This window comes from Lepidochelys kempii, chromosome 2 (assembly GCF_965140265.1).
Source record: "Lepidochelys kempii isolate rLepKem1 chromosome 2, rLepKem1.hap2, whole genome shotgun sequence".
Classification (NCBI taxonomy): Eukaryota; Metazoa; Chordata; order Testudines; family Cheloniidae; genus Lepidochelys; species Lepidochelys kempii.
The window spans coordinates 83,855,114-83,872,914 of NC_133257.1; the positions used below are offsets into that span (position 1 = coordinate 83,855,114).

A 17,801-nucleotide genomic window follows, 5' to 3' on the forward strand; every position below is an offset into this window, starting at 1 on the left:
GATTGTGGTGTGTACAGGAAATAATGAGGCACCCAAGAAAGCCATCATGGAGTCCCCATAAATTGTTCAAGAGGACAAGAAATAGTATCTCCAATAAAATGTCTATTTTTGATTTAAATCCAGGCCCTTGAATACTAAATTAAAATGGAAATGCAGAAGAAAACCTCCATTTATTGCACTTGAAACTCTTTATTACAGAAGAATGAAGATACATAGAAGTAATAAAACATTAAAATGAAAAATTATGATAATCATAATAAAGTGAAAAGAAGTAGAGGTGTAATACAGACTCAACTTGGATAAAACAAAAACACACGATTACTTTGCTGACAGCAATAGAGGGCTGACCTTGCTCCCTCTTAACTTCAGTGCTAACAGGAATGGCCCCCAGATCTGGAATGTAAAAGTTTTCAGTATGCCATTTGTTTAATTGTAGCCCAGCCCTGAGGTGTGACTGCCTTCTCCCTTTCCTCCTCAGGGTTATGGGTCCTTGTTTCACCTATATGGGTGCCTGGTGCCTCCACCCAAGCAAACCCCTTAATGCAGAGAACACAGAGGGCTTGTCTCCTGGCAAAATATTTCATATAATCTCATACAGAGGGGGTGTCAGAGCACACAAAACTAAACTAGCTATCACAATTCCCACAGTAATAAAACAGTAACTGGGTCTTTATTAGGTATGGGGAACTCAGGATAAGGGACAGTGGAACAGGAGATTAGGATAAAGAGACAAAACAACAATATTTAACACTAGCCCTCCCAATATTTACAGCCAGTACAAACCTCCCAGCACCTGGATAGGCAAATAGTGATCTTAAGCTCAGTCTTTCACAGAATCATAGAAGACTGGGGTTGGAAGAGATCTCAGGAGGTCATCTAATCCAACCTCCTGCTCAAAGCAGGATCAACCCCAACACCCCTCTTTGATGGGTGGTGCAGCGCTGATGTCCATGGTGGGCTTAAAACAAAATAAAAAAAATTAACAAACCAGGGTATTCTCTCAAAGTATGTGCACCAAGGATGGTAAGATCTTCCTTGGTGCTCTGGTCTGGATTCCAATGTGCAGTTAGGCTGGCTCTCCTTAGTCTTCAGAGTTTCTGGTCTCTGCTGTTTAGTGACCCAGAAATCCCAAAAGGACTCAAAATCTTTCCTTGGGTAGAAATGTGGAGGGGCAATGCAAAAGGACCTTTCTGGCAGAGATGCGTCTCTCCCTGCTATACTTCCAACACAGCTAAAACCAAAAGTAAAACCAAACCCTTTGTCTCTGAGTTCTGGCTTATGATTTGTTCAGGTAATGTTGCTCACCAGTTCTATCTTCACGCTGGACCCTAAGCAATCTGAGAAACAGAATCCTGAATCTTTTCCACCATTGCTGCTGTAATCCAGGGCGAGTCCCCTAAATGCTCAGTGCAGTATTTCAGCAGCAGCATCTCCAGGGTGTTACATCATAACTGCTCTAAAACAGCATATTTCTGTGCTCAGTGCATGTGCAGGACATTAAAGGCAAGTCAATTAACTATATATTTACCACTTTTCACATTCTAATTTAAAAGGATAGCTGTGGTGGAGTTTAATCTGGAGCCTTTAAATTTTTGGTGTTGTTCTCAGATTTGCATATTTGTGCCCATACACTATGTAACCACATTCAGGAGCAGAGAATCCACTGAAGTGAAAGAAAAGTTGTCTCAAGGAGAATGTAAACCTCACTTGTGATCAGTTTCCACTTTTAGAAAGTTTAGTTAGCACAAATTTGACTATTGCTATTCCTAGGAAGGGCTCCCCCCGCCTTTACATTCCTTTTGATTTGTTTACTTTACACAGGATGCTCAACATTCAACCTCACACTGAGAGTCCACATCAGCACGTATTCTAGCAATTTCAGATATTCTGATGCATGATCTCTTTAGGATTGCTGCAGTGCCTCTGTGGTTACAAGGCAGCTGCATAGCTTTTGTTGTCAGGGAGCTGTTGACATGCACACAAGTTTTCCAAGGTCATTTACTTTTGAGGCTGTGTGCATGTCTAATCTTTACAGCAGGAGACTAGGAGGGGAGATGTGTGAATCAAACACTAAATTTGCTGAATAGATAAATATCATATTGGCAGTATTTAGCTCATCAGAATTTACCCCTCCCAGTTTGTTGCTAACAGCCATAAGTAACTCCAAGCTTGGAGTTTATGCTAGCATCATCCCTGCATCATCACATGGAGAGCAAAAAGAAAAACTGCAGCACTGCACCTCTCCGTCTGAGAGAAATAGAAGAATTTTAGGTGAGCTGGAAGTGAAGATCCTGGCTAGCCCCACTCTTTCCTGGACCTTGCTGGTGATGGTTGCAGAGAAGATAGGAGACAAGAGAATGAAAACTGCTGGGTAATTACCACACCCCCTTGATTTCAGATAGCAGAAGAAGTGTGCACACATCTGTGTGGCTTCCTAGCAATCACGCCAGGCTAACTCCGTCTGTGTAGATCTTGCTATCCTCTTTAGGATTATGAACTTCCTGGCAGATAACCCTCTTTTGCTGATATAAAGAACCCAGAAATGTAAAACAGAGCCTCAGCTTTCATTTAAATAAAAGGCAAACATTTTTAAACTTGAGTTAGGCTAACTTGGAAAAATAGGGATTTAAATCCACACTTTAGGTATCTAATGTTTGTTTGAGAGATGCTGAGCACCCCCATCTCCCACTGACTGCAGATGCTCTGCACCACTGGTAAACACGTTTGGCCACTTATTTCAGTGCCGGATTTAGCTTTCTAAGTTGAAGCATCGCAGTTTAAAAATGTTGTCTTAGCTTTCCCTTTTACTTGTCCAAAGAGCCCTGAAAATAGAGTTGTCAACGAACCAAGAGGGTTGAGAGCTTGTCAATGATTTCCCTAAAGATTACAGATTATTCACTACCCCCCCCCCCCACGGATGTCCAGGGGTAGGCTGTGATCCTGATTTTTGGAGGACTCCAGATGCATTTGGAATTACATTACTGCTGATGGCACTAGGGCTACGACAAGTTTCCTCCTGCCAGGTAGTTGCTCACAGCTAGGCTTGCACATTTGCTGAACACACAATGTGACAGACAACAAACATGGAAAGCTCAATAGTATGTTAGACAGCAGGAGCTAGTGGGCTATAGGTTGGCAGAGAACAAAGAATGCTGGTATTTAACATCTCCCTCCCTTTCCATTCTTTTATACAAAATAAATTTTGTGTTTGGATGTTAAATAACCCTCCCACACCAGTCACATTAGCCCTGAACAGTGGGGTGTTCATGGTAGTCAAGTCAGTTAGGTGCAGTAGAAAGAGAGAGGCATGGGCCTGGTGCAAGGCATGAGACCTGAACCAAAGTCAGCAAAAGTTATGCTCTGAGCAACAGTCAGGCCCTGTCAAAAGCAGGTGCTTGCCTGCAAATTAGTGTCTGGTACACAAACTTGGCACCCATATTGCTAGCATTGCTAAAACACACTCTGAATATGTAAACACAGTCCAGCAGGCCAGCACAGGAACATCCCAACCTAGCACATGATAAAATGGTTTGACAAATGTGAATAGTGAAAATTTGCCTGAAACAGCAGGAGTAAAAGTACAAAGACAGGTGTTGAATAGGAATGTTTTGTCTGAAACATCAGGATAAAAGTACAAGAGGCGGTAACAAACATGTCATGAAACGTGTAAAGGTGATATGTAAGTTGTTGATCCCATACTGTTTGTTTCCATCTATAAATGTTGGGATACATCACCGTAACCCTTTGTCTGGCCTAGGGGACAGTGGAAAGTCCTGCTGCTGACTGAGCTGGTCCCTTGTCACAGGCATAAGTGTGTTAGTGTACCTGTAACCATTGAGCCGGGCTACTAAACCAAGTCTTGGGGTCTTCTTATTGGTCGATTCTGTCAGAGCTTGCTGTATGGGCTATCTGGCCAGAGCCAGTACAGCACGCAAAAAGAAAACACACATGCAGCTGAACATCTGACAACATTAGGTTTCTGAAGTGATGATGAAACACTATTTGGAAGATCCACCCAAAGCCAGCAAGGTCAGCTCTGGCCACAAACCTCGTGCTCCTTATCAACTTATCATACATGCAGTCAGCTGTTGAGGAGCCCGCAGTTGCCTGAATCCATTCTGATGTCTTCAAGGTTGGTCTCATTTTTGAGAAAGCCAAGTGATAGGTAAGTTCTCTTCCCAATTTGTGGCATTATCAGGGTGGTGAGGTTACCTTTTTTGAGGCTTGGTTCAGCAAAATCAGGACACATTTGTCCAGCTCCTATACCACTGGCACTTTCAAACTGTAGAGCAGAGAGAAGTCCCAACATGCACATGACTATTAGAAAATGAATGAGAGCGAGTCGCAGAACCTGGCACTAATTCAAATCCAGCTGAGGGCAAGGAAAAATAAAAGTTATTACCATTTAATGGATATTCAGGGCCTCATACAAAATGCACTGACACATCCACATCAGAGTTAGTGCACACTTGTTGACGGTTTCTAGTGGAAGCCCAGGAATGAAAAATAAAAAAAAACCTATTGACAGGGCAGAAGGAACACTCTCAGTTCTCCTTGTAGCTATCCTATGGATAAAGAAAAGACTGTCTTCACAGTTGTCAAGTTGGCATCTGTTGTTTGTAGCATTGCTGAAGCCATGTTTGTCCCAGAATATGAGAGAGACAAGGTGAGTGAGGTCATATCTTTTATTGGACCAACTTCTGTTGGTGAAAGAGACAAGCTTTCAAGTTACACAGATCTCTTCAGGCATCTATCCCTCTATTCACAGATGAAGTTTTTATTCAGCTCCTCCTTCGTAAATTCTGATTTTGCCCCAGGCCCCACTGTACAGTCTAAAACTGGCCCTTAATTTTTTAAAAAGAAAAATGGCATTTAGGGACAGCATGTTTTTTCTCTCATTAAAATAAGTGAGAAACTCAGAAGAAAGTGGCAGTGTTCAGCAACTGTAGAGCAGAGTGCAAATGATCTGAAATTTTTATACTATCGAGTTTATTCTCATTTAACACAATAGTATGACTGAAATTTTTTTCTGAAAAATATTATACAACAGAAATAAGTTTGTACACACAACCAGCTAAAGAAAATTTAATTCCTCACTGTTTTGTGATAAACTTAATCACTAACAATATTTTGATTCATTTCAACAAGAACTCCCAGTGTATTCTGCAGCAAAGCCCTTGCATTTTGTGGCAGGCTGGTGGAAATGCTAAGTTCTACAGCACCTTTAGATAAAATATTTAAAACAGAAATTTTATTGGGTTAAGCATGAAAATGAACAATTCCTTCACTATAACTGAGGTACTTATTTTGATATTAAATTTAGTTATTTTTAACTTTTGTCCACTTTTCCAGTTTTTAATTTGCCACAGATCACCACTTTTAGGGTTATCATCATCTTAGATGAAAGGGGAAGATTGCAGAACTCTGAATTGTTGCAGACTGTCTGCAAGTTCATGAAGACAACACTGCATTGGTTTATGTTTTGTTTACCTTTTCAAGGTCCTCTTCACAACCCATGAGAGCTAGAAACAAGAAAAAAAACCTATGGCACAATTCCATAGTTGCAAGACCCAGGAATATATAAGGCCCTTTTTATAACTATGCTAAAGTAGCTACTTATTTTCTCTAAAGAGTAGGCACATACACAATGTTTGTACTTTTGGAACTTTAATTACTCAAAAGTAATATAAAAATATTTTAAAAATACTAAAGCTTGAGAACACTGCATGATAGAAACAGTTTGAAAGTCTTCCACAACAAATGTATATGACAAAACTGATGAACAATTATTTGAGTACAATTTTTACCAGAAATATTACATAAAATGTTCCCATTTAAAATCAATAATAAAAAATAAACATTGATTACACTACAAGAAATACTAAAAATATGGTAAACTTCGCAGTTTATAACTTGTGTAGAAAGAATCTTTTGTTTTGTAATTTTATATTAGAATTGTTTGATGTAGCTTAGAAAACATTTTAACAAGTAGTACAGTCTTAATATACAGTGGCCCTCCTCTACAGTTGAGAATTTGGGATTGGCTGTAAGTGCCCATTGAATGATAGTGGTCATAGTGACAGCTGATGTTTCTTAACTTTAGCAACAAGTTATGTCTATCACAAGAGTGGATTTATGACTTCCCAGAACAATTACACAGAAATCAGTAATAGCTGTTGACAACAGATAAGGTACAAGAGAACAAACAAATGCTTGTCTGTAGTAAGGTGATGCCCAACTAGAGGATTTTGTTTATTTTGGAATTTCTCTTATGGGAATTCACATAATGCCGGTTCCTTGTAAGAGTTGTAAGATTAGATAAGATTTGTTCTAAATGATCACTACTAAGGAGTTCTGGAGTGCTCTAGAAAATCTTCACTTTCACAATAGATTTCACAATTCAAATGTCTGAAAAAGTATATTAAAAATAGCTTAAACAGAAAAAAAAAATCAAAACTCCGTTCTCTGCAGCTTCAAAAAATTTTCCTCCAAAAAGCAGCTAGCACATGAAGTAGTTTTGAAACCTTGAAACCAAACAATTTTATCTTTTTTAAAGTAAATCAGATGCAACGAGGGAGACATTTATTTTAAACCAATTCTGCAAAAGAATTCCACAGTGCCATACTTTATAAAAATAATTACATAATTAAACTTATTACTATTACATAAAAAGCATAAATGTGAACTTTGAAATTTTTGTTAGGGTAAGTTCCATATCAATGTCTTGAGGTGAAGGACGGTTAAAAATAAAAATTTCATATACATACAGAAACTCTTTCTGGAGAAGTTCTATAATACACAACCATTTACAATGAACGAACTCATTAAGTTAGTGTTTTATTTCTTTACTATACAAATGTTATTACAAGGAATTATTCCATTCAGTCATTAAAATCCAATTAATGCCAGCAACATTTTCAGGCATTTTTACTGTAACTGTATTAATACATAAACTTGCACGATTGTGTTACCCATTTTAAAATATTCAGAAAAAATTACAATTCCATAGTGTTCTTGGTTTTTTACATAAAGCCCTTTTAAAATTTGATAATCACGCGTGTATAGAAGATAAGGGAAAATGCAAAATGATGGCACTGTTCTTACAAAGTTTCATTTAGTGGAGAGATTCAGTATGAAGAATGTAGTGTAAACATGTGAAAAACAATTTTTAGTACCAGAACTACATTGCCCACTTGCATGAAATTCATTTGTCAGATAGTGTTACACTGCTAATATGATCATCATCATGATACCAGAGAAAACCGTTTAGTTTCATAATTAAAGTATGTTAGCTTAATTTGAAAATTCCAAACTTCATGTCATCAGATGAACAGAGGACATGAAGTTATTGCTAGATATGTCAGTAGTTGAAGAAAATATCATAGATTTAGTGTGAGCTGAATGCCAGCAAAGGTTTGTCATCACTGTATTATGTCAATATTAAATATACTTTATCCGTCTAATTTTTAAGCCTTCACATTTTCTTCTCCTATTTATTCTCACTTAAATAATTCTGTGTGTAAGAGTCTTTATAGTCACGAAAAGCAAAAGTGCAATCAAATCCCTGAACTAGTGTAATTTTACATTTGTGGCACCCATCACTGTTAATACATACTAGCCACATCCCACAGTACCAAATCTGTGTTTTAATGTGTACTGTCTAAAGGTGGCCATTTACCAGCTAAGGTCTTGATCTTGCAATGAGCTTTGTTTAGGTAGTCTTCCCACACAGAGCTCATTGTAGGATTGGAGCTTAAAAGTTTAGAGAATTTTAACCTCTGATTGTACTGTATGGTTTCAAGTTCAAACTTTATCATATTTTATCAACACAACATTATAAAATATTACCTCATTTTCTTGTTATCTTCATTATTCTTAACTATGCAGAAAAAAATAAAAATGAAAAATCTCACGCTACTTTCCAGTTACATTAATACAAATATGAACACAGTGCATTATGCTCTCCAATTCCACTACTGAGGTCTAGCATTTAATCAAGTTTGTCATACACTGTTTAAATTTCTGTTTTAACCTTGTCTATCCTAATTAAGTCCATGCAAGAGGAAGCTTAAACTGAAGATTACTATCAATATCTCAGATATGGTGGTATCATCTTTAAGAAAAAGTCCATCTAATTCTGAACACAGGAAATTTTATAGACCTGGAATGGAATTGTTTGGTCCCATAAAGTTCCTTTGTTTAAAATTTTTTTTTTTTTAGGGTTTTTTCTTGCTAGTAATTGTCATGCTGACACTCACTTTACCACTGAGCAACTTCAGCAAGCTCCTTTTGGACCCTGAAATCAGTTTGAGGGGGTAGAGGGGGGTGAGATAAAGGGGCGAAATCACATCATAGGTAAGTTAGGGTATAACAGTTTAAAAGTGGTTTTGTGCAACTGTATTATGGAATTCCAGTTTGCCATTAAATGCATGCAGAGTGAAGATTTTCTTTCCTTGGATTCCTTTAAAGAAGCAAGGAACTCTTTGAAAGTCCTTTACATTTGGCAGATTTGTGCATGTTATGTAGGTTGCTGGCTTATAAATTGTCTCCAGGCTGGTACTGTGGTTCTGTAGCAGTGAAGTAGTCTTCCAAGAAAGACTGAATATATTCAAATGTTGGTCTTTCATCAGGGTCCTTCTTCCAGCACAGTTTCATTAACTCATGGAGAGACTCTGGACAGCCCTGTGGGCAAGGCATCCTATACCCACGTTCTACTTGTTCCAGAACTTCACGATTCACCATCCCTACAATAAAGAATTTTAGGTATTAATGACATTTCACAAAGAACAGTTTACAAAAATCCCTCAGCTTTTTTCTGGCATCAGACCACCTGAGAGTTAAATATAACTGTACTGTCACAAGGGACTCTTAACTATAGACACAGTCTGTTGGATTAATTTTGTAAATTTTAAAATAAGTATATTTTCTGAAATATTCAGTTACACCCATGTTTCTCAAATAGTTAGTACTGGCCCATCCTCATGCTTCTCCAAATACTTTTGCGAAAGAACATTTCCTATTTACTTGGAGAAAATTCCTGCAAAGGACATCCCCACAAAAAGACCCTTACTTCTGTCTGGAGTTCTGTTCATTGGCCACTTGATCTGAACAGAATACTAAAAGAGATTCTGTATACTAAAGTTCAGTTGATAACTTGCCCAGAACAAAAGTGATATATAAACTCAAATCAACACAACAAAATATTTCATATTATTTACATTTATTGATCTAAAACCTGTGGAACCCGTCCATAAGGCAGCCATTTTCAACACATACTGTATAGATTCTGGCTGCAGACAGCATCAGGTTGCTGTAAGTCAGGGAAGCCCCAAATCTGAAATTTCAGAAGCGAGCAGGTAGAAAACAAGTTTAATATTCTCCTGTACTCAGTACTCTTAAACCTTATCAGTGGGATTTAAGATACTATGGGGTTCTAAAGCATTTTACATTTAACCATGCAATAATTAAATTGCAAGGCAAAAAACTACATAATTGTAATTAGAATAAAAATTATAAAATACATTTTACATTTCAAAAAGAGTAAGAGCAGGATTTTCCAAAACAGGAGCTTAAAGTTAGGCTCCTAACTCTATATTTATCTGCCTTAATGAATAATGAAGTTTAAAAAAAAAAAAAATACTCAGTACCACCCAGCTCCCACATTTTTCTGTTTTTGAAAATGTTGGCTTTTGAAGGATTCATTTATGAAAATCATCAAAATATTTCCCTAAACACAAACAGTTCAGAATTTCAGAATATACTTTGTTAGGTAAATAGCAGTCCTAGTTCAGGAAAGAGGTATTTGCTGAGATTTTCAAGAGAGCCTACAAGAGCATGGTTTTGGGTGCCTAACTCACTCTCAGGCTTCTTTGAAAATCTCAGCCATAATGGTTAAGTGATACTGCTTAAGCAATGCACTTTGCTTTCTTCTCTACAGCCATGGAGGTCCACAGCTGTCCAAATGGTGTTCTGCATAGGAGTCTGTGGTCGGCAGATTTTAGAGACCTGGGGAGTAGATGCCTGCATGCTGTGGAGCCTTACTTTTTAGGGGCTCCCTGCACTTTGTCATTATGACTGGTGGAAGGGCAGAGGCAGTCCACCAAAAAAACAGAGTTAGGGTAGGGTAGGGTTACCAGATAGCAACTGTGAAAAAACAGGACAGGGGTGGGGGGTAATAGGTGCCTATATAAGAAAAAGTCCCCAAAAAAGGGACTGTCCCTTTAAAAACAGGACATCTGGTCACTCTAGGCTAGGGGATCTTCCCCTCCATGATCCAGCTGCCACTGTTTCCTGCACCAAGTTGGTACAATAGCAGTATTTGCTACTGCAGTCTCAAGGCTGTAGCAGCAGCTGCCAGAGTGGTTCCATTGCTTGGGGGTACTATATACTGCATGTAAGTTTCACCTCCAGTCTCTATAAAACCACTAGTGTTAAATCCTGCTGCTTGGGTTTGGCCCAGATAAAAGGATTTGGTCCTAAAGAAGCGGGACTAATTATGACACTCAAGTGTGGGTTAAAATATTTTAGCTTAGGACTTGTCATCATAGTGTTTATTCGTACTGGATCACTGAAATAGTTTTTTGGAAATTAATGGTATGAGTCACAACAGCATTAAAATCCTGAGGTATCAAAATTATGCTAAAAGCGAGTGTTCTGGACTTGCCTACATTCTGAGAGAAGACTCTTAATTGCAAATCTTACCCTTCTGACACTCAAAATATTATGCCTTCTTTAGGAATACATGTTGCACTCATGTCTTTTTGGTTGGTTATAGCCTGGTAAGTATTACAAATTGGTGTGGTTCTGATGCACAGGGATGCAGAATGTGTTATGATGCAGGAACTCCTCTAGTAGGTTCTATACCCTCACATATTAGAATGTTATACTTTGCAGAGCCCATCCATAGCAGCACACAGGGAAGATTTTGAGGACGTAGCATGGCCAATGCATCCTCAATTATGCAGGTCCGCTGATCTCCTCTTCCAGCAGGTGGCAGTAGCAGCCACAGAACACTAACCTATGGTGTAAAAATACTTTACCCTCGAAACTCATAGCACTCACCCATGTACAGGGAAGAGGATTTGGCATGTAGCAATGTAATGTAACGAGTACTATGCTTTTTACAGCACTGGCAAAAAACACAAGAACCAACAAACAAAACCCCCACAAAACCAACAAAAATCCAAACAGAGCAAAACCACAAATCAAACCCAAACATTTAAAAGTAATGAATATCAATCAACTACACTGATTAAACATCCTTAGCCCCTGAGTCAAGACAACTTTCTGTGACGGAAGAAAAATTTCCCAGTTTCTCAATTTATTTATTAATAAGGCCCAAGCTGCATGTCGTGTTCTAGAAACAGGGCTTGACATTTCTCTTTTTGCAACTTTATATAATGGAGCACTATACACCATTGCTTTCCTCCTGGAAAATAATTTTACTCCTCTAATATTCTGTTAAAGGGTAGCTTTGCTTTCTCCAATAATATTGGAAGTAGAGTATGTTAAAATGGCTAACAGTCTAATCTATTAGGAGAAAGACAAGTTTCTTCTGTTAGACTTATTTTTGGAAAGAGGACATAGAAGCCATTCATATTTCCAGTATTCATTATTCTACCTCTGATTTAGACATAGGAGAAGTAGAAAAGAAAGGAGCAGGAGGAAGATTTCAAAGAGCTTTATTTAAGATTATACTGTAAACTGGAATAAGATCCAAATGAGCAGTTTGAGAAATTAGGACTAAAAGGAGTATCTTTTTTGAGTTTCATTACCTTAACAGATTTCAGAGTAACAGCCGTGTTAGTCTGTATTCGCAAAAAGAAAAGGAGTACTTGTGGCACCTTAGAGACTAACCAATTTATTTGAGCATAAGCTTTCGTGAGCTACAGCTCACTTCATCGGATGCATACTGTGGAAAGTGTAGAAGATCTTTTTATACACACAGAGCATGAAAAAATACCTCCCCCCACCCTACTGTCCTGCTGGTAATAGCTTATCTAAAGTGATCACTCTCCTTACAATGTGTATGATAATCAAGTTGGGCCATTTCCAGCACAAATCTAGGGTTTAACAAGAACGTCTGGGAGTGGCTAACTCATTATGCAAGGTAACCTATTTCCCCTTGTTTTTTCCTACTCGCTCCCCCCCCTCAGACGTTCTTGTTAAACCCTAGATTTGTGCTGGAAATGGCCCACCTTGATTATCATACACATTGTAAGGAGAGTGATCACTTTAGATAAGCTATTACCAGCAGGAGAGTGGGGTGGGGGGAGGTATTTTTTCATGCTGTGTGTGTATAAAAAGATCTTCTACACTTTCCACAGTATTACCTTAACACCAAACTATATAAATCCCATTATGATCATCATAACATACTGGTGTTATATTTTCTAATAAAGCCTTGTTTAATGCTTTCTTACCTGGATATGGCACTCTACCCTTTGTTACCAGTTCTGTCAGCAAAATTCCAAATGACCACACATCAGATTTGATTGTAAACCGACCATATAATGCTGCCTCAGGAGCTGTCCATTTAATTGGAAATTTGGCTCCTAAGACAGTGGAGAAAAACAGACACTTTTTTCCTAGATCCAGTTCGCTCACACTGAAGTATGTATGTGTTTTTGTATATACAGTAAAAGCTGTGTTATCTGGCCCCCTACCAACTGGAAAGCTCTATAAACCGGCATTTCTAATCTTCCTAGAGAGTCTGGTTTATAGTCCAGTTGGCATGGGGCCGGCAAACTCCCTACCTGGCTCCATGTGGCTCCCCGGAAGCAACGATGTTTCTCTGCTGCTCCTAGGCAGAGGCGTGGCAGGCGACTCTGTGCACTGCTGCTGCCCCTGCCACGCCTCCACCTAGGAGCAGAGGGACACATCGCCACTTGCGGGGGAGCTGCAGAGGTGAACACCCTCCGGATCCGGCACCCTACACCCCCTCCTTCACCCCAAGCCCCTACCCTGACCCTCCTCCAGCACCCAAACTCCCTCCCAGAGCCCGCCCCCTGTCCTGCACTCCAATCCCCAGCCCCGTACCACCTTCTGCATCCAAACTCCCTCCCCCTCTTAGTCAAACAGCATTTTTCACTTATCAGCGCTCCGCATTCCTCCAACATGCCGGTTTAAAAAAACCACAAAACTTTTACTGTATATAATTTGAAATAAATATTGGACTACCAAGAATTTAAATTTTGCTTTGCTAGTTCAATTAGTTGGATGGCTTAATATCATTTAGTATAAAGGGATTTTTCAGACTGGAAAACATTACAGCAATTAAGATTTTCAAAAGTGACTTGTGATTTTGGTGCCCGGCTTGAGTAACTTATTTTCAGCAAGTGCTGAGCACTCTCCCACTGAAATTCAGGCCTATACAATGTGCCTTAGAGGATGGGAACCCAAAATCACTAGTAATTTTTGATAACTTAAGCCATTATCACCAAATAATTTTCAAAGTTTACTTGTTAGTGAAAGCTGCAGCAATTAAAGTAGTGGGAGTTGGGACCAAACATATATGCCTTCAAGGGTATGATTATTTTATATATATATATATATATATGCATAAACTTGTACATAGATTTATTTATACAGTAAATAAATCTGTCTTACCTTGTCTGGCAGTGTACTCATTGTCTTCTATTAACCTTGCTAAACCGAAATCTGCAATTTTACACACAAGATTGTCTCCTACAAGAATATTAGCTGCCCGAAGGTCTCTGTGGATGTAGTTCATTCTTTCAATGTACGCCATGCCATCAGCAATCTGAAAAAGAAAGGTTTTATTTAAAAGCTATTTTTGGTGACCAGACTCATTTCTCCAAAAACAAACATGTAACAAGCCAGTCTTTTTGGTGCCAGTTCTGCTATATAGCTGCATAAAATACGTCATCACAGCTGGCCATTATAGCTTGCTGATCATTAATAAAGTGTATTTTACTCCAGGACATCTAATAAAGAGATATTTCTTGTAGCAAATTATAAAACTTCAACAGAAGCTGTACAGCAGGAGCGGGCAAAGTTTTTGGCCTCAGAGCTACATCGGGTTTCCAAAATCGTATGGAGTGCTGGTTAGGGGAGGCTGTGCCTCCCCAAACAGCCAGGTGTGGCCCGGGCTCCGACCCCTATCCAACCCCCCTTGCTTCTCACCCCCTAACGACCCCCCCCAGGACCACTGCCCCATCCAACCCCCCCTGTTCCCTGTCCCCTGATGCCCACCCCCAGGACCCCTGCCCCATCCATCCCTCCCTCCCTGTCCCCTGATTGTTCCCCCGCCGCCCTTTCCAATCCCTCCTCATTCCTGACTGCCCCCCTCCCAGGACCCCGTCCCATCCAACCACCCCTTCTCCCTGTCCCCTGACCACCCCTGGAACCCCTGCCCCTGACTTCCCCATACAACCCCCCCTCTCCTTCCTGACTGCCCCTCCTGGGACCCCATTCAACCCCCGTTCTCCGCCCCCTGGACCCCATTCAACCCCCGTTCTCCGCCCCCTGACCACCCCGACTCCTATCTACAACCCTGCTCCCTGACAACCCCCTCGATCTTCCCTGCCCTCTATCCACCCCGCCCCCCTTACCGTGCTGCCTTGAGCATCAGTGGCTGGCGGTGCTACAGCCGTGCTGCCTGGCTGGAGCCAGCCACGACCCTGCGCAGCACAGAGCACTGGGTCAGGCAGGGCTCTGCAGCTGCGCTGCCCTGGGAGCTCACAACCCCGCCGCCCAGAGCATTGCGCCGGCACTGCAGTGAGCTCTGGCTGCAGGGGAGGGGCCGGGGACTAGCCTCCCAGGCCAGGAGCTCAAGGCTTGGGCAGGAGGGTTCCACGGGCCGAATGTGGCCCGCGGGCTGTAGTTTGCGTACCTCTGTTGTAAAGAGTAAAAGCATATAGAACATTCAGCTGTGATGTTCATTGGTATATCTGTTTCACATTTTTAACATGTTTTCTATGTGGAAAATACTCATTTGTTGACTTATACAAAGTACCTGAGCAGCCATGTCAACTAACTGTGGAAGTTTTAAGCATTTCCCTTCTCCTTCTTTAAGGAAGTCTAGTAAGCTACCTGTAAAAAGAAGATAAACATAAATTAGGAAAACACAGACGCAATCATTCAGTCTAGCTGAAAGCCTCTAAGAAGGAGTTTTTCAAAGACACAGATGGGATTTAGGTACTCAACTCCCATTGACTTTCAAAGTCCCAGTGCCTTTGAAAATCTCCCCCTAAATATTTCCTTCTCCAAAATGTAATACTGGGTTTGCACAATCTAATAGTGTTCCTTTAACTGAACACATGGGAAAATTACTAACAGCAAGTTTCATCCAATTCTGCATGCTCCTCTGTTTAAAATACAAGAATTGGTCATAAGAATGTCTCTCCTCCTTCCATATCTCGGTTACTTCACCACACTCCAGAAACAAGTGCTCACAAGGTCAATATGAAGAAAGCAGACATTAGGAATAAAATGCTGCTATGTTACCTACTGGTACAATGCCTTGGATGCTCATGGGAATCCTTAAAAGGTTTAGCCTAAACTTTAATTAATCTATACAAAATCTTGTCATTAATAGCAAAAAGAAAAGGAGGACTTGTGGCACCTTAGAGACTAACAAATTTATTTGAGCATAAGCTTTCGTGAGCTACAGCTCACATTATCGGATGCATTGATGTAGCTCACGAAAGCTCATGCTCAAATAAATTGGTTAGTCTCTAAGGTACCACAGGTCCTCCTTTTCTTTTTGTGGATACAGACTAACACGGCTGCTATTCTGAAACTTGACATTAGTAGAACGTTATGGTTGCATGAGGAAGCACTTACAAGCCAGAAACTGCCCAAGATAACTTTGCACATGCCACCTTAACAGTGCTCTTTATTCACGTGCTTCATAGTCGATCTGTAACACGGGGATCATAATATTGACCTCCTTTGTAAAACACTGAGCTCTACTGATGAAAATTTATTTGTAAGAACTAGGTATTATTTCTCAAATAATACATTATATAACCTTAAATACATATGCAGAATCTTGCAATCCTGTATGCCACTGTATATAGCAAGTCGTCTATGCAAGTAATTTATTGAGAACACAATATTTAAATATAAATGAGGTATTTCATAAAAAACGTACATCAAAAGAATGTTAAGATTGCAAAACCAAGCACTCTAAAGTTTAGAAACGTGACTTAACTCAGTGACCGTATGCACATGCATTACAATACAGTCTTTAATTACATGATCCCAGTATTTTTTCTACTGGGCCATCCATCTCTTCCCAGTTCTCATCCCTCTGTCGTTGAACAAGCCAGGCTAAATGAGAGACAGCAGGGGGAGCACTGAGAGCAAAGAAAGTGTTTCATTGCCCTCAGATCTGGTAACTGGTGCCAGAGTGGCCACCAGCAGCAAGGAGAAACAACTGCAGGAAAAGGCTTGCTCAGCCCCTGCAGCACTGGGATGGCGCAAGATCAGTCTGGTAGGCACACAGAAACTGTCAGGATGGAACATGTTTAGTACAGACAGAATCTTTGAAGAATAATGCTGCCAGTCAATAGCAAACATGTTATTGGGCATGTGCAAACTGAAAAGATCAGAAATGTATAATTTGGCTAAATTTGGGTGGATTTTCCCACAGGGACAGCAAGAGATACATTGCTGACACGAGCTTGACACCTTTGCCAAACTTCAGGTCCCTGACTCTAAATCATGGATACAGGACAGCTTTTCAACAAAATGGTTGTAATTAACATGGACAAAAATAACATTTTCCTATAATCTCATTCAAGGAAACAACAAAACCATTTTGCTGAAACGTAATATATATATTATATATATTTTTTTCCCCAGCCAGAGGTAGACACTCTCAATGGAAAATTTCTGCTGGAATTGTTGAAGTTTGCCAAAGTAATGAGGAACTGAAAATAGGGTAGAATAATGGAAAGCATCAGGCAACCTTAACTATATAGATGTCTCTATCAGAACTATATATTCAACAGTATAAAAGTGAAATGTGCTGGCATATATAAAGGGATTAAAATTACGACATTAATTCTTTCAATGACTATATCACTATCATCAGTGCTTCATTAATACATCTGACCATAAATGCACTATTAAATTAAATATTTAGCACCTGCAAACTGGAGCACCGTCATTTTTAGTTACATAGTACCCTTTGCTTTCATCAACTTAATTTAAAAGCATATATGTATATGTACAGGAAACATTACATTTGGTACCAAAGTGAAAATTTATCCAACCAGCGTACCAACAGTATTGTCTATGGTCTGGAAGCAGCTGGATTAAATGAAACAGACATTAGAAGGCTGGAAGCAGTAGAGATGAGAGATCTTCAAAAGATGGCAGGAGTAAAGTGGAATGATTTTAAGACAAATGAAGAAGTTAGGAGACTAGAATGTAAAAATCAGAATATGGGATTGGCTACAATCAAAAAGATTATGATGGTGGGGACACTGCAGAAAACAAACATATGATAGGATGCCAGAAAAATAATATAAACACAACCAAGGTCAGACCTAGAGGCTGAAAAGTAACCAGATGGCAGGGACACGACATCATACACAGGGACACGACCAGGCTAGGCTTAACGGAGGAAGAAGGCATAGACAGGAATGAATGGCAATGCTGTACTACTCCCTGTGCCTGCAAAGGTGCTCCAGGATTAGAAGAAGATAGGAAACACTCTATCTGCCACTGAAATGCAATAGCTCCTTACGTGAAATATCATGGCTATTTGTAAACGTAAATAATATTTCAAATGAGGACAGTAAAAGTAATAGGGCACACACATCCTATAT

General features: G+C 39.7%; 1 protein-coding gene across 2 annotated transcripts in view; it reads right to left on the reverse strand.

Moving 5' to 3' along the window:
- Positions 1-5,764: 5,764 nt before the first annotated feature.
- The window catches only part of YES1 (YES proto-oncogene 1, Src family tyrosine kinase), a 69,330-nt gene continuing 57,293 nt past the window's right edge, over positions 5,765-17,801 (reverse strand). For both annotated transcript variants that reach the window (XM_073331443.1, XM_073331442.1), the window contains 4 exons: positions 14,978-15,054; positions 13,609-13,762; positions 12,423-12,554; positions 5,765-8,744 (listed from right to left, as the gene is read on the reverse strand). In XM_073331443.1, the coding sequence (XP_073187544.1) occupies positions 8,536-8,744; positions 12,423-12,554; positions 13,609-13,762; positions 14,978-15,054 (572 nt within the window). In that variant the 3' untranslated portion in view covers positions 5,765-8,535. The remainder of the gene's footprint in view (positions 8,745-12,422; positions 12,555-13,608; positions 13,763-14,977; positions 15,055-17,801) is intronic.